The sequence below is a fragment of the Otolemur garnettii genome, unplaced genomic scaffold (assembly GCF_000181295.1).
Source record: "Otolemur garnettii isolate 467f Iridium unplaced genomic scaffold, OtoGar3 scaffold00106, whole genome shotgun sequence".
In the NCBI taxonomy this organism is placed as follows: Eukaryota; Metazoa; Chordata; class Mammalia; order Primates; family Galagidae; genus Otolemur; species Otolemur garnettii.
In genome coordinates, this window is record NW_003852501.1 from 2,293,482 (window position 1) to 2,319,764 (window position 26,283).

Below are 26,283 nucleotides of genomic sequence, written 5' to 3' on the forward strand. Positions count from 1 at the left end.
CCTTAGCCACTTGAGCCACAGGCACTGAGCCAGATTCTAGATTCTTTTAAAAAATTTCTTTTCTTTCTTTCTTTTCTTTCTTTCTCTCTTTCTCTTTCTTTCCCTAAAGGCAAGTTTTGAGAGATCTAAATTCTTAAATTTTGGAAATTTTATTCCTTTAACCTGGAGAGCCTAAGGGTCTTATCAGTACTGTTTTGCTTTTTTGCTTTTGAATATGCTTTCTCATTTTTGTTTAAGCCATATTACTCAATTTCTGTTTCTGGTTATAAGGGCCATAGTATAAAGTATTATCAATTTTAAAAAATATTAGTGGTGAATTTGGATTAGTTCTAATTTCATACTCATATTACTACTGTAGCTTCTGGTATGGCAGTTTATTTGTCCATGAGTGAAGCATAGCCATACGTGTTCTCTTTTTGTACTTTACAGCTACATTTAGGTGTGACTGTTTTAGTAATGCAACCACACCTTTATAAATGTGTGAATATTCTCCATCATCAGGGAGACAACCAGTTTCCACGTGTATGGTAATAAGAAAGTTATTTTAGCAAAGGGTTCCCTTCATCATCATGAAAAGATGCAATCATGTTATAGATTTATTTGGTGATCAGCATTTACCTTTGTCACGCCAGCATCTTGGTGCTCCTCTTGCCAACTCATGTATGGCAGAAGGTCCACATCTTCTTTGGCAATAAGTTCAGACACATTTGGCACATTAGGAAAAGGTGACTCATTATCATCCTGTATTGAATCACAATTGGGTTAAATCAAAACAGACATCATTTAATTGATTATTCTACATTCTAAAGCCTGTTGATGGAGACTTTACCTCCTTCATGTTTATATGGATGGAATTAGAAAATGTTCTTCTTAGCAAAGAAGAATCTCAAGAATGGAAGAAAAAGTATCCAATGTACATAGCCCTACTTTGAAACTAATTCATAGCTTTTATAGGAATGTCATAACCTAATTATAGCCTTAGAATATGGGAAGGAGGTGGGAGGGGGAGGTGAGGAGGGTCTATGGGGGGAGGGAGGGTGATTGGTGGGGTCACCTCTATGGTTTATCTTACAAGGGTACAAGTGAATCTTTCTAAAAACAGAGTATGAACATTTTAACTCAATAATTAAGAAAATGACATGAAGGTTATGTTAACCAGTTTGATGAGAGTATTTCAAAATGTACATGAAAACAGCACACTGTACCCCATGATTGCATTAATGTACACAGTTATGCTATAAGAAATAATAAAAAAAAGCCTGTTGATGTTGGTTTGGGTATGTCTGCCTATAAAACTGAATCCTGTGTCCTGGGAAGCCTCTTGATTGAGTGGCTTCCTATTTAAGGAATGCTCCTTCATGCCCGGTCCTGTATTTTTTCCTTAAATGTATAAAGCAGAAAGGGCTTCTTAGAGAGTAAGGGAAACTCAGGCCTTTCTTATTTTCCTTTTTAAGGATGAGATAAATACAGGATGACAAGTGCCACAAACTTATCAAAATTATAGTATATCTTTAAAATATACATGTACAAATTAATAATTACAACACAGGCTGGGTGAGGTGGCTTATGCCTATAATCACAGCACTTTGGGAGGCTCAAGTAGGTGAACTGCTCAAACTCCTGAGAGTTTGAGACCAGCCTGAGCAAGAGCGAGATCTGGTCTCTACTGAAAATAGAAAAACTAACTGGGTGTCCTGGCAGGCACCTGTAGTCCCAGCTAGTCAGGAGCCTAAGACAAGAGGATTGCTTGAGCTCAGAAGTTTGGAGTTTGAGGTTGCTTTGAGTTGTGACATTGCCACACTATAGCCTGGAGCAAAAAAGTGAGACTCTGTCTCAAAAAAAAAGGAACTAAACTAAACTAAAATGATAACACATACAATTAATTTAGAAACATCATCCTAAGTCCCAACACCAGGCCTTCTGAAAATGGGAGGCACCGGGTGGTGCCTGTGGCTCAAGGCGTATGCACTGGCCCCATATGCTGGAGGTGGTGGGTTCAAACCTGGCCCCGCCAAAAACTGAAAAAAAAAGAAAATGGGAGGTGCTGACCCATGGGGCCTGCTGGCCTCTCTGTGTCCCATGTCATGGTCCAGGGCATGGGGGTCGTCATTAACCATCTGAACAAGAGTAGCTTTCTTAATGTGGAAAAGTAAATGAAATAATTTAATGAATTAAATTAAATTATGAATTAAAACAATACATACCCTTTTCTCAACTGCCACAAAGCTTGTGAATTGTGTTATGAGAGAGTTTTCTTTACTGAGTTTAATAATCACAGATTTCAAGATTTGTTTCTTCATCTAAAATGGAATAAAACAAATTAAATCACATCCTGTTTTACTTCTATTTACCTATGTAGGACAATTCAAAAGGGTATTCAATCATCTAAAAAACTGTTTTTCTATGATACTAAGTCATTTTATAATTAAATTTTCAAACTAAATATTGAGTTAAGGGTCTTAAACAGAACTAAATGTTTCCTGGAAAATTGGATCAAATTACATAACTAAGTCATTAAAAAAAAAAAGGTAACGCTGGGTGCCTGTAGCTCAGTGGTTAGGACGCTGGCTATGTGCAATGGGGCTGATGGGTTTGAACCCAGCCTGGGCCTGCTACACAAACAAACAAAAATAGTTGGGTGCTGTGGTAGGTGTCTGTTGTCCCAGCTACTAGGGAGGCTGAGGCAAGAGAATTGCTTGACCCCAAAAGTTTGAGGTTGCTGTGAGCTATGACGCCACAGTACTTTACCAAGGGCGACATAGTGAAACTCTGTCTCACACACAAAAAAGGAATTCTTCATTATATAATTCTCTGTAGTTCAGAAAGAACTCTCATATGCAGTGAGCTTCCTCATTCTTTTATAGTCTATGGCTCCCATTTTAAAGCTGAGGAATTGGAGAGTTAGTGACCTGTGCAGTATAATGGACCTCAAGCAAAACAGAAGACAAAGGCTGCTATTCCCATGGCACTCAAGGAGAACAGTGAGAGCACCAGGCTATTTATCACCAAATGTGTCTGTCTGTGCGGGTATCCGGGCCCTTCACTGCACAGTGACACCTTCCAGGGATGGCAGTGAGGACTAACATTCCCAACCTCAGTTAAGACCACAATCCCTAAGAGGACAGCTGGATGATCCTGGATCCTGGTGGGCTGGCTGAGCAGGACCCTCTGCCAGGCCCTCCCTAGGAGGAAGTCAGACGGGCTTTGGCTCTGCTGTGTATCTGTGGGCAGGTCACTCACCACCCGTTACCCGGGCTTCACAGCAGTAAGATGGCTATAGCATATGATCCAAGATGATGGGCCTCTTTCTGATGGGTAAAGTATCACAGAATTCTCAGGAAACCCTGACATCCCTTCTTTTATTAATTCATTCAACAAACATGTATTGTGCATCCCAAGCCCTGGGCATAGATGTCACAGATACCAGTGATGGCTAGACATTCATCTAGCCAGCCTCACTTTACATGTCAAGAGATATATCAATTTAAGAGTGATCCAGAATAATGCGTAACAGTTTTTACTTTAGAAAGAACAAACCTCATGACTGGTTTCATCTTCATGAAGAATACCATCTTCATAATCTCTGATTAGAGCACGTGCTGTTAACTTGTGAATCATCTGTGTTTAAGCAACAAAGAAAAAAAAAGATTCAAGTGGTTCCTAAATAAAGACTTGCATAGCACATCATTTTAAAAACTGAGGTATAACTACATGCAGTAAAAGTAAGTCATCCTTTTGCTGGTACCAACTATGCTGGTTTTATTGTTTGTTTGTTTGTTTGAGACAGAGTCTCACTTTGTCACCCTGGGTAGCCTGCCATGGCGTCACAGCTCACAGCAACCGCCAACTCTTGAGCTTAAGGGATTCTCTTGCCTCAGACTCCCAAGTAGCTGGGACTACAGGTGCCTGGCACAACTCCTAGCTAGTTTTACAGACAGGGTCTTGCTCTTGCTCAGGCTGGTTTCAAACTTCTGATCTCAAGCAATCCACCTCCCTTGGCCTCCCAGACTGCTAGGATTATAGGTGAATGTCACTGTGCCTGGCTAAAAATATTTTCATTTTAATTTTTTCCAACTGAATGTTTTGGTAAAAAAAAAAAATCATTTGAAATGTATACAGTTTGGCTTGGTGCCCATAGTACAGGGGTTACAGCATCAGCCACATATGCCCAGGCTGACAGGTTCGAACCCGGCCTGGTCTAGCTAAACAACCATGACGACTGTAACAAAAAATAGCCGGGCATTGTGGTGGGCGCTTGTAGTCCTAGCTAGCTGGGAGGCTGAGGCAAGAGAATCACTTAAGCCTAAGAGTTTGAGGTTGCTGTGAGCTGTGATGCCATGGCACTCTACCCAGGGCGACATAGTGAGACTCTGTCTCCAAAAAAAAAAAGTATACAGTTTGGCAAGTGTTAATGAACATATACAGCTGAGTGACCACCAGTGAAGTGGAGATACGGAAAATTCCCATCACCCCAAAAAGGCCCCTCATGTCTCCTTGCAGTTACCCCCAGCCCTGGCAACATCTCATCTGCTTTCTGTCCCTAGAGTTTTGTCTTTTCTATAAAAGACCATTTTGCTAATTCAATTTACTTCACAAATTCAAAACTACTCCTCTGCCCTAGGATGAGCTGGCTTGGTGCTGGAGGCCACCCATGCATGAGGTCTGCGCTCTGCATGGTGGGACCTCGTGAACACCACAAGCAATTTCCTCTCAAATGACTAAGAAATGGGACTGATGTGCAATAATTCCAACTCTTACAATTTTGTTATTGACAAGGCCATGGTTCATAGAAGAAGAACAACTATAAAGATTATGATTTTAGGCTTGGTGCATGTGGCTCAAGCAGCTAAGGTGCCAGCCACATACACCTGAGCTGGCAGGTTCAGATCCAGCCTAGGCCCACCAAACAACAATGATGGCTGCAACCAAAAAATAGCTGGGCATTGTGGCACCTGTAGTCCCAGCTACTTGGGAGGTGGAGGCAGGAGACTTGCTTGAACCCAGGAGTTGGAGGTTGCTGTGAGCTATGACGCCATAGCACTCTACCCAGGGGACAGCTTGAGGCTCTGTCTCACACACACACACAAAAAAAAAGATTATGATTTTATGGAATATGACCTCTTCTCTGGTAAAATCCTTTACTTTATTTCCTCCAGATCCGATTTTTAAGGCAATATACTGCTTCCTTTAAGTCGTACACATAAGTCACTGGCAAGTATTAAGTCAATCATATTGACTTAGTTCCAAAAGTAAGCTACATTTTATTTAAAAAAACAACCAGCAATGTCTGGGAAATGGTGCATCTGGTTATATAAATACTCTGAATAACAAACTGGCGTATGTAGATTAGTTTTCAAGGTTAAATTATAGTGGATTCAAAAGCAAATACTGCAAATATTTGTGACATCTGTGATATGTGGGGAACCAAAATATGCTGCCTCAAAATGTATTTCCTTGGCACATCTCGAGATGGCTATTCAGTGGGGCTGCAGACACGGGAATAGCTCTGCAAGGCTGTCCTTCTGTAGGGAGAGTTGCATCTGCAGAGGAAACCTACATCAGTGAAGTAAGTAGGAGATGCAAACAGGCTTTCTCTGAGAACTTATGATATGCCTCTTCCCAATCTAGGAAAGATAAACTTGCAGGAAAAGGAGGCTAAAATCTGACACTTTGAAGATGGGACCGAGACACTGTCATGACAGGCTGCCTTCCGTTCTTTCTGAGGGCTGCTGCCTGGCAGACTTCATCTTCATAACAAGACAGCCTTTGCTCACCCTATTGTCCTTCCCACACCTTCCCATAAACCACTTCCCTGTCCCCATGGGTGCCAGAGTCCTGTCTCTTCAGTCATCTGGCCCTACTTTTAGTCTCACGTGACTCCTGTGCAGATAAATACATTTGCATATTTTTCTCCTGTTAATCTGTCTATTGTCAGTTTATTTTATAGATTCAAATAATGAATTTTCAGAGGGGAAGTATGAACTTTCCTACAGATATAATAAGAAATATACCTATGTGTTATTTGTAACAAGCCCCTATCAAGCACACCTGAGTTTATGTCAACAAAGTGACTTTGGGAAAGTCTCCAGGGTGTAGGCTGGTTGTAGAGGAACCAACCATGTGATGAGAGGGTTGGAACTCTCCACCCACCCCCAAGCTTCAGGGAAGGGAGAGTTAATCATCTAAGGCCAAAGATTTAATTAATTAGGCCTTTCTAATGAAGCCCACATTAAAAACTCCAACTGAAGGAATTCAGGGAGCTTCTGGTTGGCATCCACGTGCCAGGTGGGTGGTGTACGCCAGCTCCACACAGAACAGAATCTCCTGTGCTTGGGCCTCTTTCAGACCTCACCTATGTGCCTCTTCATCTGGACGTTCATTTGTACCCTTTAAAAAGTCCTTTGTAATATATCAGCAATAGAGAGGAAACTATTGTCCTGAGTTCTCTCAGCTGTTATAACAAAATACTGAACCTCTGTAGGGTCATGGGACCCTTAAGCCAAGTCAGAGAGAAGTGTGAGTAACTTGGTGACTCACAACTTGAGACTGTCTCAAGTGGGAGGCAGTCTTACAGGGCTGAACCCTTACCATGAGGGTTCTACGCCAACTCTAGGCAGCTAGTGTCAGAATTGAACTAAATTATAGGACAGGCTGAGTGCATTGGCTCACTCTCGTAATCCTAGCATTTTTGGGAGGCAGAGGCAAGAGGATGGCTTAAGCCTAAGAAGTTGAGACCAGCTTGGGCGATACGTGAGACTCCATCCCTACAAAAAATAGAAAAATTAGGTGGGTGTAGTGGTGTGCATCTGTTGTCCCGCTTTGTCCCAGTTACTTGGGAGGCTGAGATGGGAAGATTATTTGAGCCCAGAAGTTGAGATTATAGTAAGCCATGATCACACCACTGTACTCTAGCCTGGGTGATAGAAGGAGACCCTATCTCTTGAAAAAAAAAAATTGTAGAACATACAACTGGTGTTGGAGAATTGGTCAGTGTGGAGGAAACCACCCACATCTGAATCAGAAACATTGTGAAGTCTAGAAGAAACAGGAGTTTCCTCTTTCATAATTCATTTGCTTTTAATCTAGAAATGTCATAAACAAACACATCCTTAATATAGATATGGTTTACTCTTAGTCTAGTAGTGTTATAATTAATACTTTTTTTCCCTTACAGACAAGATCTTGATATGTTGCTCAGGGTGGCCTCAAATTCCTGGGCTCAAGCTACACTCCTGCTGCAGCCTCTTAAGCACCTGGGACTACAGACATGTGTCATCACACCCAGCTAATGATTAATATTTTTAAATGTCAGGTAGACCAGTGGCACTTAAGTTTTACTGAGTCGTGAAGATCTTTGAGAACCTCCATGAAAGTTTTTCACGCATGAAAGCCATATTAAATTGCAGTCATTCATACCCACCGATGTCCACTCAGACCCTTAAGTCCTCAAGTAAGAAACTGCCACATAAGAGACTAAAGGAAAGTGTCCCCATTTGTACAGATTCCCACATCTATATTGTGTGTTGAAATGTCAACCCAAGAAAACAACAACTAAGGGAGTGCATGGACAGTATATACAGAAATTTAAAACCATAACTTTCAAACAATGGTCCCTCGTTTAAGTTTTGAGTCTTACAGTTCCCGTTGTCTTCTGAAGCTCAGTAGTTGACACCATTGTATGAAATTCTTTCTCTTGAATTAGTGCACACAGAGTTGCCTGAAACAGGGGGAAAAATTAATCCCTCATTAGCTTTTCTACTCCACAATGGCTTGTTTAGTTTAATCGCAATTATTTCAGTGATTTCCTCTCTCATTTTCATGGAAGTTAGAAGCCTCCCCCACCCTGCTTGGCCTTGGCTAACCACCACCTATGTTCTCATAACATCTACCAGTAAGAAGGAGAAGGAAGAGAAAAGGGAAAATAACGTCATTAGCAAAATAGATTGATCTACTGATCTTCCAGCAGGGTAACAGACTGTGCCTTCCTACCTGCATACAGTGAGGAATAAACCCATAGACAAGGAGCCGGTCGCCGTGGAACAAGGATGGAACCTGGGCTGGGGCCTGCAGCGGCTCCAGTGCATCTGCACTAAGTTGCTGCCATTTAACGGAGACAGAATGACAACTGGGAGAATGCAACCTGCTCATCTGGTCTTCTATCTATTTATAAAAAAGCAATTGTTTCTCTTTTAGTATTATATCCAGAAAAGCTACTTAACATAAAACAAAGTTTATACTCTATCCTTTGGGGATTTGGGAGCTCTTTGATTTCTTTCCTCCTTCTTGCTACAGGGTACTTTTCCAAAAAGATTTTAAATAGAATTTTTAATAATACCATTGTCACATCATGTGAATTTACAAAGCATCCGATATATAACTTTGGTATGAGTAGATTCCAGGTACAAAAATTAATCCTACAAAGGACTTGAATAGACATTTCCCCAGAGAAGATATACAGCTGGCCAATAAGCATGTGAACAGATGCTCACCATTACTAGTCATCAGGGAACTGAAAATGAAAACTACAATGATGTATATAAGCACAAATATTAGGATGGCTATTATTTAAAAAAAAAACCCCGCAAAATAATGGGTGTTGTTGAGCATGTGAAGAAACTGGAACCCTCAGGCTGGTGGGAAGGTAAAATGGCACCGCTGTGGAAGATGGTACAGTGTTTCCTCAAATAACTAAACACAGAATGAATAACCAGCAATCAATCCAACTTCCAGGAATATATTCAAAGTAATTGAAACTGGGGCTTCAAACAGATGCTTGTGCACCCATGTCCACAGCAGGATTACCACAACACCCCAAAGGTAGAAATAACCTAGATGTCCCTCACTGACCAATGGATGAGTGAAAAAAATTTCAGTGTGGAACATCGATACAATCAATGGCCTATTTGGCTTTAAAAAGGAAGGAAATTCTGACACATGCTACAACACAGATGAACTTTGAACACCTTATGCCAAGTTACATAGGGCAGTCATAAAAAGACAAATGCTATATGATTCTATTTATTTGAAGTATGGAGAGTAGTCAGATTGGGATAAAAAGTAGAACAGATGTTATCAGGGGCCAGGAGGAGTAAAATGGAGAGTTATTCTACAACAGAGACAGAGTTTCTATTTGGGATGTCGAAGATATTTAGAATTAGACAGTGGTGATGGTCGTACGACACTGTGAATGTTTAATGCTACTGCACTGATATATACACTTAAAATGGTCAATTTTATTATAAAAATTAATCCCAACAACACATGTATAATACTTCATTTTAAAAAATTAATGACACCTTATAAGGCAGAAATCAAACTTTTAACATTAGCTAGGAGAATGACTCAATTAAGTACATATTTGCTGTGTTCCTGCTAGATGCCACATTTGTGGTAGCTGAGGGCAGGGGCTCACAGCTTTGGTGGCTTTTGTCTCTTTATAGTTCCCCTGTCCATCTGAGAACACACAGAAGTTATCACTTAGACTTGTAAGAAAATAGTACACATAAAATTAGACATGTTTTTAAAAATCCTACCTGTTTTTTCCAACTATGTTTGGATTTTGTGTTAAAATGTTCAAACACTCCGGCACCACACTGGGACAAAGTCCTTAAGACATGACGATTTGCTGTAGAACTGACCACATTTCACATGTGTTAATGTTCAAGACATTTTAGATAATATTTTTTGAAGTACATGTTAACAAAGCTGAGAAAGCATAAATCTAAATAGGAGAGACACATTACTTGAAGAAAAATTTACTCTTCTGCAGCTGAGGTTAAAGAGATGAAATGAAAACAGTAGGAATCCTTTAAAGGTTTGTCTAATTTTAGCTCCCGTATGTCCAAAAACTTGTCTTTATCTTTCACAATAGTTTTTTCAAAATTCTTGACCTCTATTTTACCAAAGGGATTAGATAGATGGTTCTTACAAAAAGTAAGCCCAAAAGGTATCAGAATGCTGATAAAGATATCAACCTACTTTCAATAAATATCAAAGTTACTTGAATCTGATCCTAAAGGCCAAGAACCGGCAAAAGAGTTAAAACTTTACCTCTTAAAATTTCATACATATCTACATAGCAAAAGGTATCAAGAAGTAACTCACTGTAGCAAAGAACATTTTCGATATTTTCATGATAAGTGTCCTATTATGTTCCTCTCAGTAATAATTCTACAACTTTTAAGAACTTCTTTCTTAGAGGGGTTCCTCTGGATATTAAAGAAATGATCAATTATTATTATTATTATTTTTTGAGACGGAGCCTCAAGCTGTCCCCCTGGGTAGAGTGCTGTGGCATCACAGCTCACAGCAACCTCCAACTCCTGGGCTCAAGCAAGTCTCCTGCCTCAGCCTCCCAAGTAGTTGGGACCACAGGCACCCGCCACAACGCCTGGTTATTTTTTTTGGTAGCAGCCATCATTGTTGTTTGGCGGGCCTGGGCTGGATTCAAACCCACCACCTTAGGTGTATGTGGCTGGCGCCTTAGCCACTTGAGCCATAGGCGACGAGCCAGAAATGATCAATTATTTTTCAGAGACAGAACTTATGAAATTGTTTCTGAAATTTACTTTAGCCTAGTAATAAACACTAGATTTTTATGATCATAACATTGACTAGAAAATCTTTGAGGCCAGGCTTATTTGCCTTTTGTAGATCAGTAAAGGCTGGTAGGAATTTTTCAGTCCCTATACTAGGGAGATGGCAGAAAGAATCCTGCATTCTTGGAGACCTCAGGCTCTCCAACTGCCTACCTGGTTGGATTCACCATCACACCCCCTTATTTCCTCCCAGGCTCTTGGGAAAACCCCATCTCTGTCCCAGGCCCTGAGAAAGGAAGGAGGATGAAGAGAGTGGAAAAAAGGCCTGAGCAGGTGCTGGCTCCTGTGGCAGGGAGAGGTGGTACCACTGTTGCCTGCGTCCACACCCTCAGCTAGAAAGTCCCAATGGGAACCCTCCTGAGGGAGCTGCACCAGCTGGACAGTTTCCTGGTTGGTGTGTGATGCCCTGTTAGACTCCCACTAAGGACTATAGAATGTGGAGCTGGGAGTGACAGGGGGCAGAAGGAATGAGACTTTGGGGCAGACAGGTGTGGCCTGGGGTACACCAGCGAGGGGCGCTGGGGTCTTCTGCTCTGGATCTCATCTCAGGCAGGACAATTACAGCACAGGCTGGGCCTGGCCCCACCAATGTGTTGACGGAGGCCTCCCTGTGCTGTGCCTCAGAGTAGAGACACCTGGTGAACACCTGCTGCCGTGTCCCCATGGAGGGAAGGCAGGAAGAATAGCCCCTTTGTGGGGTGTGCTCCTTATACACATGCCCAACGCCTAGTGCAAGCAAAGGCCTACCTTTAATTGGGGAGGAGAAATTCCAACAATCCAGGGGTTTGGCCCCCGGGGAAAGAGTCTATCCACACTAGAGAGTTTGAGAGTGCAAATGTTCAGGCAGCCAGAAAAGAGGTGTGAGGAGGGAGCCACTTGGAGGGGTGCAAGGCCACAGCCCCAGCCCCAGTCCAGGTTGCTCAGGGAAGGCTGGAAATTTGGGTCTTTATGTAACATAATAGCATCTGACACTGACTTGGCGCTTATTGTGTGTCAGCTCTGTTTTGAGCACTTTCTATACATGAGCTCACTTAATCCTCACAGGGTCATCAGGGTCACTTAACCCTAACCCTGATGAGGCAGGTGTTTGCGTTATTGTCTTCTTTTCTCAGGTGAGAGGTTGAGCCACTTGTCCAAGGTCACAGCTAATGAGTAACCCATGTGGTGTGAGATTTAGGCATCTGGCCTGGAGCCCAGATCCCAGAGACTCGCCCTGTAGCAGCTACACTATATGTGTATCTAGGCAAACAGACCTCCCTGCAGGCTATCTTTTCACCTGGGTCTTGACCAATGACCAGCTCTCTTGGGACTCACCCAACACCGCAGGTGAACAACCTGGTGTGGGGGAGGCTTCTCTTCACAAGTTGCACCGTCAGCCTCTCATTCTGGAGATGCCCATCAGATACAAGGAGAATGTTCCGTGACCCTTGGGAAGGGTACAATAAACCTAGATATCGCAGCGTTTTCCAGAAGTCTGTGTTCCCCATGGTAGGTGTGGCAGACTAGAAGAAATGAAGTGAAATATTATGTACTGCTTTTTAAGGTATATTTATCATTTTTCATAATCATTTAAGTCTCCCAAAGAGGGTTTAAAGAACATATCATTTTCCTGTAATTATACATTTGTGGAATAGCTTATTTCATGTCACTATAATATTATCACTTGGCACTTATTTGACTTTTTACAGTTTCCAGAGAACTATTATATCCATAAATATCTCATCAGAGCACCCCCAGCTTTGCCAGCTGGGACAAAGTGACTGGTCATTCTCTAATTTTTTTTTTTTTAAGACAATGGCTCATTCTGTCACCGCCAGGTAAAGTGTTCACAGTAACTTCAAACTCTTGGGCTAGGTGATCCACCTGCCTCAGCCTTCCCAGTTACTGGGACTACAGGCTAATTTTTCTATTTTTAGGTGAGACAAGGTCTCGCTCCTGCTCAGGCTGGTCTCCAACTCCTGAGCTCAAGCAGTCTACAGAGTGCTGGGATTATAGCCAGCTGGCTCTAATTTAAGAGAAAGAAAAGAAAGGACAAATGATAATTTTCCAAAGTCGTTAACATTAGTTCGGAACCATGGTGATATTTTTTGGTTCTACTCTTTATAATTTCTATTTTTCCTTAATGAATTCATACCACTTTTATTAATGAAATAAAGAAATCACCAACATACAAACACTGAAGGACCAGGGGTGCTCTGATGGAGGCCTCAGGGGAGGAGGCCTGGATGGTACCACTAAAGTGTGATTGGAAAAAAGACCCAGAAGCCCAAGGAAGCCTTGCGTACTTACCATAATGAACTCTGTTGGCACATTACTGCTTGTGATGTACTTAGGATATGAAAATAACTCCTTGTAACCTGTGTGATTAGATTGACATGAGATGCTGGCATCAAATATTCACTGGTTTGACCACTCTTATAACAAACAATAGTTCTACTTCAACCCACTGCCCTGGTAAAGAATGCTACATATTTATGTGCATGCCTTCCTTTCTAGAAAACCATGTTTGAAAACTTTACCATATAAGAAATTCACCACAGTATTCCCCTCAATAATAACTGTAGAGCAATCAGACTTTGCACTTTCTGACACAAAACGCTCTGAGTGAAATTCCATGTTTAGGCCTCTGCTCTGCAGCAGATCACTGTGCCAAGCAAGGTGCAGGGGCATCTCCATAGCACAGGCTGCTTGGCCCCAGCAGGGAACGGTCTCCATCCATGCCTCTTGCATTCCCTGTGCTTATTTGACCTCTGCCCTAGTAACAGGAGACCCAGCTCTGTTGCAAGGGGGCTAGGCATTCTGCTGGGTGGCACAGAACATTAGAATCAAGGAGACAGGGTTGTCCCAGCATTCTACACTATGTTCCTTCTCTCTTCCCTGAAGTGCCACCTTCTGGTACCTAAGATGTCCCCGGGCCTCCACTTGGGGGAAGGCATTACTTACCTTCCAACAGTGCTGAACTGACATGCCCTAAGACCATTCCTTACAGATTTTCTATAAGCATGCTGATTGCACATGTTCTGGTCTTAGCTTTGGGACCTTCCTTCTCAACAGACTAAGGGTCCTGCGTTTGGTTCAGTTGATAACAATAACAATAATAATATTTATGTCTCACCTACTAGGAAGGTGAGATTTTTATAAAATCCTTTCCATACATTAGGTCAAGCCTCATAATAACACTACAAGTTAGGGACAATTATTGTTGGATAACAAATGAGGAAACTGAGGCATCGTAAGTTCAAGTAGCACATCCAAGGTGACACAGACACATAGAACTTGTGAGTGCTACAGCCAAGTTCCGGACCCAGGGATCTAGCTCTAGAGTTCTTACTCACTTTAGCTTCATATCAGGCAACCTCTCTCTCCACAGGCGAGGTCTGGCAGTGGCAGTCATTGCTTCTGCTCACTGTGTTCACGCAGGGAGGAAGAACACACAGGACCAGAGCCAAACCCACTCACCTGTGCCAAACTGGATGATGTTTACTTTTTGCATCTCTCCCACCAAGGATAGCGCATATAAGGCGATTTGCTTGGCTTGTAAGAATGTCACACCCTCCATGGAATTGGAACAGTCCAGACAAATAATCACTTCACTCTTGTCAGTGAGGTCAGGGAGGCTGACATCAAGTTTGGGTTGAAAGACAAGCATGCAAGCCTGAGGGAGAAAAAAGGGGTTGGATTGGAGCTTCTTATAACTTAAACTGAAAATGTTCTACTTGTAAAATTCTAAAACTTTCTAATGAGGTGAACTAATGCTATAAAAACAAAATAAGACTTGTTCAACAATGAGATGGCCTACTAGAGTTCAAGTCAAAAGTGTCACATTAGAGCTGTAATTTCTAACATGTACGATGTAACTCCACAGAAATCAAGAATATAGAATTAATATCTCAAAAATCATATGGCATTGACACTGTCTGTAGGACAAATGGCATCAACACTGTCTTTAGGACAAATGTGTCTCTTTCTCACACACACATTCTATAGTATATAGAATAAAATGCACCCACACACCTTTAGTTTTATTAATTAACCTATACTTCAGGTACAACCACTATCATATAAGTTTTGAATTTTAGTTTAGCTTTCAAAGTGATTGTTTGTCATAGCCGCACAAAATGGTCTTAGGGCAGACATAAACAATTTTTTATTTGTTTCTCCAGCATCAATATTTAAAAATTATAGAAGGTATACAGACTACCCAAGGCAATGTCTGATAGCAATTATTCTTTGTAATGGAGACTGAGGTACAAATGACAATCTTTACAGGGAAATAGGGAATGTGTGGATTTTGGTTGACAACTCAGAAATACTGTCATGTTTGACAGTGTGTTTGCATTTATAGAATCTTGGGGTATGGGAGTTCATTTTGTAATGTGAGTTTTTCAGGACAATCAGTAATTTCCAAATGTAAACAACTTACTTATTTTAAAATATTTTTTTCATTAATGTCCTCTACTTTTTTTTTTGAGACAGTCTATAGCCCCAGGTTGAGTGTAGTGCTCAGTTGAACCTCAAACTGCTGAGTTCAAGTGATCCTCCTGCCTCAGCCTCCCAAGTAGCTGGGACTACAGGCCCCACCATAATACTGGGCTAATATTTTCTATTTTTAGTAGAGACAGGGTGTCACTCTTGCTCAAGGTGGTCTCAAACTCCAAGGCTCAAGCAATCCACCTGCCACTGGCCTCCCAGTGTTTCCTACTTCTAAGTAAGAAGACACATACCTCACTTTCTTTTTCTGGATGTTTCTCAACCCACATTCTTGGGAGATAGGCATCAGACAAACCGATGTGAAGAGAAAATCCGCCACTGTCTAAAGAGCTGCCTTCCACGGTGCTGATTACAGCTTTGCAGTCTGTGCGCTGCAAGACAAACCACCATAACAGGGTAAATAAAGGAATGTTTCCCTTTTATCAGTTTGCACCTACCTGTCAAGTAGCGACCCTTGTGGAATTTATATAATTCTATTAAGAATCAGCAATGCGGTATAATAATAAATTCCAAAATTGTGAAATGTAGGTTTTAGAAGTAAAATCTTGATCTTATCGGTTACCTTTCTGAAATTGTAAGGTCAATTTACACAGTCAAATTTATGTAAGTTTAAAACAATATCAAACCCCAGATTCAAAGATTATTGATCTGTGTATTCAAATAGACTTATCTGTTATAACAACATAGCACACCAGACATCAAAACCTAGAATAGTAAAATAGAAAATTCAACGGCAATCTTAGAATTATACCTTATTTACAAATTACAAATAAATTATATTTTTATAAATTAAAACGTTTTGAAAACGTTTACAATGATGAAGACAATGTGAGATTGTACAGAAAGTCTCTCCATTCCTGTCTGCTCATGCCTTTGCAATATAACTCTGAAGCTCCCTCCATCCAGAGGTAGTGTTTGTATTTCTGCCCTTGAATCTGCAGCTGGCCATTTGACTTGCTTTGGCTAATGGGATATTGGCAGATGTGATATAAGTAAGGGCTTGAAAAGTGTCTATGAAATGGGGTTGGGGACTCTTCTGCCACTATACTAATGAACTTTAGCCAACCTGTGGATGGGAGATGTGGCCACCAACCCCAATGAAGCCAGGCCAGCAGCCACATGTGACTGAGGCTGTCCTAGACCATCTCATCCCATGCAGGCAATTCAGCCTAGCACTAGCCTGTTGACTGACAGAACTGTGAGAATAGGAAATGCTTGTTTTTCTAAGTCATAACGTTTTGGAACTGTTGTATGGTCAAAGTTAAGTGACATAACGGACTCCTTGTTTAGGAGGGATTAGACACATGCGTTTATCTACACCCACGAACAAAATGCTAAACTTCCCTAAAATGAAAGGGAAGCAATAAAAGTTTATGAACCCATAAAGATATGGAGAACAAGAACAAAGACAATAGCACATGAGAGATGTCAACAAATTTTAGGAGATGGAAAGCTGATAGAGGTATGGGAAATGATTTAGCCGGCTCCTATAGAGACAGCTAGAGGGGTAGGCTCAGTAGTGCTGCAGCAGCGTGGGAAGAAGGCTCGCCAGGTCCTGTGAGGGCATGGGACCAGCGACAGACTGCACTAAGCTGCCAAGCAGCTGGCACTGTTTACCTCCTGTTCTTTCACTTAAGCAGCGGTTCTCAACCTGTGGGTCGCAACCCACAGGAACTGTATTAAAGGGCTGCAGCATTAGGAAGGTTGAGAACCACTGCACTAAAGGAAATTGGAGATTCATTATTTAAAGAAATACAGCCAAACAGAATCCAGACGAGGGAACTTGAGGTATATGGAGCACAGAAACACAGGAGCGTAGGCGCACAGGGCTGCTTCCTTTAGGGTGTTCCTGTCACGACCCGCAGGAACTGTATTAAAGGGGTGCAGCATTCAGAAGGTTGAAAACCACTGCTTTAAAGGAATAAAGTGTAAGTTGGCATCAAAAACATGGGCCCTGAACTGCCCATCTGTCATATTCTATGAACAGCCCAGGACTTCTCACTGACTTTTTCCTGTCTCAGTCTTTCTTTTTTTTTTTTTTTTTTGAGACCATGCCGTGGCATCTTGGCTCACAGCAACCTCAAATTCCTGGGCTCAAGAGATCCCCTTGCCTCAGCCTCCTGAGTACGTGGAACTGCAGGCACTTGCTACCATGCCTAGCTAATTTTTCTATTTTTAGTAGAGACAGGGTCTCTCTCTTGCTCAGGCTAGTCTCAAACCCCTGAGCTCAAGTAATCCATCTGCTTTGGCCTCCCAGAGTGCTAGGATTCTAAGTGTGGGCCACTGCACCTGGCCATGTGTTTCAGTCTTAAAAATGAATCTGGAGAGGGTCACCCAGACATTTGAGGGAAAGCTTCTAATATGGAGATTAAAAGAATAAACAAAAAGCCAGAAATTAAAAAAAAAAAAAAAAGGAACTGAGAGGAAATACAACACAGAGAACAGAAGAATGTTTCCAGAGAGACAGGAGAGGATGAGGTATCCATGAAACACACAAAGATGCTATTAAGAAAAAGGAACACTCACAGAACAGAAAAGACCTCTGACAAAACATAGGAGAAGCAAAATAAAAATTTCAAGAGAATGGTTGGAATTGAAAAAGAAAATACTGAGGGCTAGGCACAGTGGTTCATGCCTGTGATCCTAGCACTCTGGGAGGCTGAGGTGGGTGGATTGCCTGAGCTAACAGGTTCGAGACTGGCCTAGGCAAGAGTGAGACCCCCTCTCTAAAAAATAGCCAGGCGTTGTGGTGGGCGCCTATATTCCCAGCTACTTGGGAGGCTGAGACAAGAGAATCGCTTGAACCCAAGAGTTTGAGGTTGCTGTGAGCTGTGACACCACAGCACTCTACCTGGGAAGACAAAGTGAGATTCTGTTTCAAAAAAATGAAAACACCTAGAAAATAGAACAAAAAGATCATTAAATGGACAATAGAAGAAAAAACCAAGAAAACAAGGGGCTGGCTCCAGGAGACACCTGATTGAAAGGCACTGCAAAAAGGAAAAAGAGAAAATTTTATTTTATACTTTATTTTGTATCTTATTTTATTTATTTGTTTATTTTATTTTACAGAGTCTCACTATGAAGCCCTCGGTAGAGTGCTGTGGCATCACAGCTCACAGAAACCTCAAACTCTTGGGCTCAAGCGATTCTTTTGCTCCAGCCTCCCAAGTAGCTGGGACTATAGGTACCCGTCACAATGCCTAGCTATTTTTTGTTGCAGTTGTCATTGTTGCTTACCTGGCCCGGGCTGGGTTCGAACCTGCCACCTTTGGTATATGCGGCTGGCACCATAACTACTGTGCTATGGGTGCTGAGCCTATCTTTTTTAATATAATAAAATTTTTCAGAACTAAAGGCCACTAGTTACATACAATAAGTGAACATCACATTAGTATAAAATTTCAGAATACTAGTGACAAAGAAGATTTAAATTTCTTCCAGAATTTTAAAAAACAAAATGGACCACACACAAAACACAGGGATAAGACTATCACTCAACTTTTTATAGTAACCCCAGAAGTTAGAAGGCCATGCGCCAATCTTCAGTGTTCTGAGAAAGGGCAATTTCCAACCCAGGTTCCACCTCACCAAAAGGTTCAGATTATATGCATGTGCCATTGTGCCTGGGAGAGAGGGCTTTCAACCAATGTGTTAGTGCATAGGAGAATAAATAGTCCCGATACTATGCAAATGAAAAAAGGCAACTTTTTTTTTAAAAAAGAAAATACTCTAGAAAATTTGGGGGGTGTTTTTTGAGAAAGAGTCTCACTCTGTTGCCCAGGCAAGAGTGCCATGGTGTAAGCCTAGCTCACGGAAATCTCACACTCCTGGGTTCAAGTGATCCTCCTGCCTCCACCTCCCAAGTAGCTAGGCCTACAGGTGCCCACTAATTATTTATACCCAGCTAATTATTTGTTTATCTATTATTTTTAGTAGAGACAGTGTCCTGCTCTTGCTCAGGCTGGTCTCAAACTCATGAGCTCAAGAGATCTGCCCACTTTGGCCTCTCAGCGCGCTAGGATTATAGGTGTGAGCCACTGTGCCTGGCCAGAAAGCTTTTTTAAAAAAGAAAATGTCATCATAATACATTTCTGGGCTCAATGGTAAACATCAATTAAGAGATCATAATAACTTAGATACTGACTGTCATGTATAAGGCTCCTAGAATGAGGGGAGAGAAAAATAGAGAGTAAAGTAGATGGCGGGGCAAGAGCTAGATGTTTACCTACGATAACAGAAGTCCAAAGATAATTTAAGAAACAGATGAATGGGTGGCACCTGTGGCTCAAAGGAGTAAGGCACTGGCCCCATATGCTGGAGGTGGTAGGTTCAAACCCAGCCCCAAAAACTGCAAAAAAAAAAAAAGAAAGAAAGAAAAGAAAAGAAAAAAGAAACAGATGAATCAAGAAAAAGCAGTAAAAAATTTATTATTTAAAACTTGACAATGCCAGAGAAACAGTTCAAATATTTCAAGAGGTTCACTAGCTCTAGAAGCTGGTGTGGGGGAGAACCATGGGTGGGACCAAGTGCTATTTCTTGTTAGAGCTGCTGTCAAATATTATTTCACTTTTAAACCACATGTATGTATTTCTTTGATAAAATAAAAGTACAGTAGTGTTCAAATAAAAGCTCTTAAGAAATCAAAAATTTACTAACCTTTTGTTTCAGTTCATGTGTATCACTGGAAATGAATTCAATCACATATGGCATCTCAATAGACATGGTCAAAGAGAAGCTACCAAAAATGAAGAGAAAGTTGTCTTAGTCCACTATTTTAAATTTCTACCTAAAGTTATTTCAAATAATCTTTTTTTGTTATTACTTTTAATTTTAATTTTTTTTTGGTAGAGACAGAGTCTCACTAAAATGTCACCATAATGCATTGGTGGTCATAAGACTGGTCACAAGTGATCTTCCCACCTCAGCCCCCAAAAGTGTTAGAATTATGTGCTTGAGCCACCACACCTGACCTGTTTCAAACAATTTTATTTATTTGTTAGTTTTTTTTTTAAGACAGAGTCTCACTCTGTTGTCCCCAGTAGAGTGCCGTAGCATCATAGCTCACAGCAACCTCAAACTCTCAGGCTCAAGCAATCCTCTTGCCTCAACCTCCCAAGTACCTAGGACTATAGGCATTTGCTACCATGCTTGGTTAATTTTTCTATTTTTAGTAGAGATGGGGGGGTCTCACTCTTGCACAGGCTGGTCTTTTTTTTTTTTTTAAGACAGGAGCCTCACGCTGTCTCCCTAGGTAGAGTGCTATGGCATCACAGCGCACAGCAACCTCCAACTCCTGGGCTCAAGCAAATCTCCTACCTTAGCCTGCTGAGTAGCTAGGACTACAGGCGCCTGCCAGAACGCTTGGCTATTTTTTTTTGGTTGCAGCCTGTCATTGTTGTTTGGCGGGCCGGGCTGGATTCAAACCTACCACCTTGTATGTAGCTGGCACCTTAGCCACTTGAGCCACAGGCACCGGGCCCACAGGCTGGTCTTGAACTCGTGATCTCTGGCAATCCACCCACCTTGGCCTCCCAGAGTGCTAGGATTACAGATATGAGCCACCACGTCTGGCCTATTTCAAATAATTTTAAATGAAAATTCAAACCATAAAGCTAATATCCTGAATGATTGACAGGTTATATATACTAGATACTAACCTTTGCTTTGTTCCTATTTCCTTTATACAAATTGTCTTTACTGCATCCTGTTAAAAGAAAAATTCTGTTAAGTTTTACGGTGACACTAAACTATTACCCCAGCAAAGACACAACTGATAGCAGTAAAATAGTTCTTTTCCCTTCCAAGTAGTGAAACAGAATGCTCATGGAATGCCAGGAACTAAAATACAATTGACTATCTGGACAGAGATTTTCAATCTCCATATGTCTCTGTGTGTGTACTTACACATATACACACACAAATTTTACATATATACTGTGCCTACCAAGTAAGAAGTCTGGGAGGAAGGATATATAATAAAGCATTACCCAGAGGTTATCTCTGGGTGACAGAGTTAAGGATGGTTTTAATTTTCCTCTTTTGGCTTATTTGCATTCTCTATACATATTTAAATTCTTCATGATGATCATGCAGTATGGACACTGAGTGACTGAACAAAATAAAAATATTATACTCATTGAGCACATTTATATCTTTTATTCTTTTCATTTTATGAGCACAGTATGTCTAAATGTATAGATGTTAGTAAAATTGACTTTATATCAAAAAGATTATTTTAGATCATTTTTTCCCCTATGTATAAATCCCCAGAAAAATGCTTCTTCAAATCTTAAGTATACGGACCTGCAGGTTTTCATTCAAAGCCTTGTCCTGTTGCCAGGGCGCCACTCCAGCGGGCATGAAGAAGACAGCAGCAGTGCCTTGGATGCTGAGTTCTGTGATATAAGTGATTTTGATGAGGACTTTAGCCTTAGGCGGTAAGTTCCCAACACTTACAGTAAAAACGTCCTGAAATAGAAACATATGACTTAGCTTAGCTTTGCAGCTCTAAAGCATTCTATGCTAGACAATCCCTCATATTACTTAGATGACTTGAATTACAGTCTGCCAGATTTTTCCTCAGAAAACAGTAAAATACTGATGGTGCCAAAGGAGAATCCTGGAGTCATTGGTCAGTGGTGGGGTCAGGGTGATGTGCACAGGACGTGCAGGGAGCCAGGTCCTGTTGGCAGCTAACCAGGGGAGAGTCATTCATACACCCTGTCCCATGGCCCCTCATGGGTGGTCTCCGCTGCACAGGTGGCCCCTACACAGCCCCTCACTTGAAGAACCTGTGGCGTCCCTGACCGCCACAGCACCCAGAACTAGTTCCATCAGCAGCTGAAGAACCAGAGTAGGTTTCCCCAAATGTGGTCTTCACTTAATTCTCTTACTTATATAGTAAGTTTGTTATTTTTTTTTTAAGTATTTAGCTTTCTTTTAATGGGATATTGATAATCACTATAAAAGGCAAGAACCTTAGGACTAGCTAGGGCAGAGAAAATACAGGCTGGATGAATTTTTTTCTGATAACTACACAGAGATCCTCTCAACTATCTCCAACTATGTCCACCATTTCAGCTGACCATGCCATCCTGACGATTTTGTATATTTAGATTAGAAACATAGAATATTAATGATTAATTTAGAGTTAAAGGTTAAATTATTACCTTTGACACTAAGGATATCTACCTTGATTAATGAAGAGGTACTTATCAAGTGCTTAACAGGGCTAGTGTGTGTATAAAAATCTGGAACACTGCCACTTAATAGTGTGGGGTGGAAGCATGGGGTAGAATGGAGGTAGATGTAAGATAATGTCACTTCCGGCTCGGCGACTATAGCTCAACCGGCTAAGGCGCCAGCCACGTACACCTAAGGTAGCGGGTTCGAATCCCCAGCCCGGACCCGCCAAACAACAATGATGGCTGCAACCAAAAAATAGCCGGGCGTTGTGGCGGGCGCCTGTGGTCCCAGCTACTTGGGAGGCGGAGGCAGGAGACTCGCTTGAGCCCAGGAGTTGGAGGTTGCTGTGAGCTGTAATGCCACAGCACTCTACCCAGGGGGACAGCTTGAGGCTCTGTCTCAAAAAAAAAAAAAAAAAAAAAAAAAGATAATGTCACTTCCGTTATCAGGTGCTAGAAAGTCTACAAAATTGTAACTTGCCTTGATTCATCAACCAAGTGAGCTGAATTCCAGAGTGACCAAGTCTCTCTGATGACAGAGGGGACAGAGGAACTGTATGAATTCTGATCAGCTGAGAGTGGCTAGCAAATCAGTTTATAAAACCCAAGAGCCCAGCCCAAGGGGAGTTTGCCTACCCATGGCTTCTGCTGGCCCACAGAAGTTGGGCAGGGCAGAAAACAGGGAGCACCTCCGGCAGGAGGGGTGTGGGCAGGGGCTGGGGGACATGCATGGGGCTCGCCCTTGATACCCCTCCCTGGATCTTTCCCCAGCAAGCTGCTGAGGAAAGGGCAGCAAACCCTTTCATTTCCTGGGCTGCCAGGGAAGGGGTCGGAGCCAAACATGTTGCTTTAGCCCGGCAACTAAAACTGACCCTTGCCCAGTGTGCCACCATCATGCTGGTCACATTAATGACACATCTCCAGTCCTGTGTGTTTACCACACACCACAGGTGTTTGCTGAGTGTTTGACCGTGAGCTCTGCATGGAACCAGCTGTTGTTTTTAAACTGCTAAAATCTGGTGTAGGTACTAATGTCGGTTTAATTGTTGACTCTGAGGAAGAAGCAGTACACAGCATTGTCTAGGAACATCTAGAGTGCTGGCTTGTGGCACTCAGCAGGCCTGACTCGGGTGTCCTGTGTGCAAAGCCACCACTTTTGAATTGGAGGGAGGAAAGCTAGAAAACTGTGTGATTTGTCAGAGATTTTATTTTATTTTATTTTTTAGAGATTTTATTTTAAATAACAGGAGGGCTCATCTACTGATAGTGGTGGAAACAAACATAAGGCTGCTGGTTTAAGGAGAATGTCAATGCACCGAAAAAGCTGCTGCTGGGAAGAAAAGACGCTAACTGGGGTAAAGGAGGGGGACAGAGAGGAGCAGGGAGGGCTGTGGGGGTGGGAATGGATGGAGGGAGGGCTGCAGCCGGGGTGCGATGGAGGAGGGCTATATGGGTATGTGAGGGGGGCAGAGAGGGCATGCGCCTGGGGAGGGTTGGGAAGGGCTGTAGATAGCAAGGGGAGTGGCCTGCAGGGAGTTCCTTGGTGTCACTCATGCAACACTTAACTTCTTTAACTCTATCCACATTTCTGATACATTAACTTATAGTATGAATGCATCTTTACATAACAGTCCAGCAAGAAATGATTTGAACCTCAACTCTTTGGATGTCTGAAGCCAGAAGATAGGTAGGACCACTTTGTGTGTGTGTGTGTGTATGTGTGGAAAATAATATCTTTTGATACTTAGGAACACCTATATACATATGCTGCATATAATATACAGCACTATTTATGATGGGTGATGTCCCAGTAAACTAATTGCAAGTACAAAATATAAACCAAAACTGCATTTCATACATCTAACCTATAGAGCATCAGAGCTTAGCCTAGCCTGCCTTAAACATGCTCAGAACACTTACATTATCCTGGAGTTGGGCAAATTATCTAACACAAAGCCTATTTCATAATAAAGTAATGAATGTCTAATGCACTTTATTGAATACCATACTGAAAGTGAAAATACAATGTTTGTGTGAAATTTTCAAGTATAGCTTCTACTCAATGTTATCATTTTCATATCATCATAAAGTTGAAAAATTATAGGCTGCACCACTGTATAGTTAAGTGGGGACTGTTTGTCTATTACTATACTGTGTATAACATATATAATGTATGTGTATGCCTGCATGTTATATAGATAATATTCTCAACTATTGGAGGACTAACAATGATATGACATATATTTTATATTATAAACATATAAAACATAATACATATAAAATAATATATAATGCAATATTTGATTTTATATAATAATATATAATATTTTAATATCATATAGTATAAGAACATTATAGTCACTAGATGGCAAAATAAATTCTGGGAGACCCAAAGGTTTGGGTTAGCAATAGTTCTGATCAGACTTTGCCCACCAGTAATATCTTCTGTGAAGACTTTCTGTGGACCACATTCCCAGGGAACTGTGTCACTGAGGAGGAAACATGGTGACCAACTTACCTATAACCATAACCTAATACTATTAAGTTGCAATCTCTCAAGTGAACCCCAGGCCTCTCTAAATACGGTTTACTCAGGAGCCAGCATTACTAACTGTTTAATCATCACCTCTTCATTTCTTATTCCCATCCAGCAAATGGATATCTTATATGTCAAAAGTAATAATTCATCCCTTAAATGTGTATGAATCACTCCCACCAAACATTAAGTGTTCACAATACTATGGCAATGTGTCATCCTCAGGTGGAATCTGAAGCACATGGCCCCATCTGCACAATCGATGAAAACATCTGCATGAGAGACGCTGACTGCACACCATCTAACACCTGCCAGAGGCATGTTTAGAACATCTTATATTTAAGAAAAGAAGTCTAGGGGACATGATGGCTGTTCCTACTTCCAGACCACATCACATTCCCCTTAATGCTGATTATCAGAAAGCACAAGAGTTGGACTTATCTCAAGATCCTGCCTCCCTGGTGCAGAGTGGATAAATTGCTAGGTGAGCTTACTTCTAGAAAAAATTAGAAATATATAATGCTCTTTTGTGAGAAGATGAAAATTGTGTACCCCAAATGTTTTCTTTTTGTCATCATTTCTGGAAAACTCAGTACCCAGTGAGAGGACTCAGTGCTTCCTGTTTGTCTGGTACTAGTACCACTGACACCACTGCCTCCTTTATTAGTGTGAAGTCCGATGGGCCTGACTGGTGTGGCTCACAGCCAGTGAAAATATAGGGCTAAAGTAGTGTCAGTTAATTTTGGTCTCTAGTATGAATTTCATATTACAAATCTTTTTACATCTTTTCCCTTTCCTATAAGTATACTGGGCACTAGATAAGTACAAGCCATACCGGTGCGTCCTGATCCATGAGGTAAGCGCCATGGCCCTGGCTGACAGCTTCTCGGTATTCTTGCTGGGCTTCTTCCTTCTCTTTAATCTGGAAAGGATTAGTTTTAAAACCACTCCTTACATGAAGAGCGACTACAGACTTTAATAAGGAAAACTACATCAATGTTTATGAAAACCTAGGCAAAACAGAAAACTAAGAGTCTAAGATGAAAGGAAACACAAAGTGATCATCAAAATGAACTTAGAGGATCAGAATCACAACCAGAAAAGGCCAACTAAAGAGAATTCCCTTTAGCCTGGAACAAAAGTGTTTCAGAGTCAATAGTGGAAAAAAATTTTTGGGTGGGAATTTATGTCGAACACAAAAATAATAGTTTATTTTCAGTTTAATAAACTTTGGATTAGGATTGCAACGATGAGTCAATCCTTAGAATAAACAAAGAATGAATCAACTGTTACTTCTTTTGGTACAATTTCTTTTTTTCTTTTCTTTCTTTTTTAAGACAGAGTCTCACTCTGTCAATCTGGGTAGAGTGCTGTGCTGTCACAGCTCACAGCAACCTCAAACTCTTGGGCTCAAGTGATCTCCTTGCCTCAGCTGAAACCACAGGTGTGTACTACCATGCCTGGCTAGTTT

At 41.4% G+C, this 26,283-nt stretch overlaps 1 protein-coding gene across 1 annotated transcript in view; it reads right to left on the reverse strand.

Moving 5' to 3' along the window:
• PARP4 (poly(ADP-ribose) polymerase family member 4) overlaps positions 1 to 26,283 on the reverse strand; it is a 99,740-nt gene that overhangs the window by 29,417 nt on the left and 44,040 nt on the right. The window contains exons 17-30 of the mRNA XM_012809505.2: positions 25,648 to 25,734; positions 21,396 to 21,560; positions 20,750 to 20,796; positions 19,749 to 19,827; positions 15,323 to 15,460; positions 14,058 to 14,253; positions 12,888 to 12,955; positions 11,913 to 12,100; positions 9,534 to 9,633; positions 7,990 to 8,160; positions 7,637 to 7,717; positions 3,538 to 3,618; positions 2,205 to 2,300; positions 619 to 741 (exon numbers count right to left, since the gene is read on the reverse strand). Of these exons, the coding sequence (XP_012664959.2) occupies positions 619 to 741; positions 2,205 to 2,300; positions 3,538 to 3,618; positions 7,637 to 7,717; positions 7,990 to 8,160; positions 9,534 to 9,633; positions 11,913 to 12,100; positions 12,888 to 12,955; positions 14,058 to 14,253; positions 15,323 to 15,460; positions 19,749 to 19,827; positions 20,750 to 20,796; positions 21,396 to 21,560; positions 25,648 to 25,734 (1,620 nt within the window). The remainder of the gene's footprint in view (positions 1 to 618; positions 742 to 2,204; positions 2,301 to 3,537; positions 3,619 to 7,636; positions 7,718 to 7,989; positions 8,161 to 9,533; positions 9,634 to 11,912; positions 12,101 to 12,887; positions 12,956 to 14,057; positions 14,254 to 15,322; positions 15,461 to 19,748; positions 19,828 to 20,749; positions 20,797 to 21,395; positions 21,561 to 25,647; positions 25,735 to 26,283) is intronic.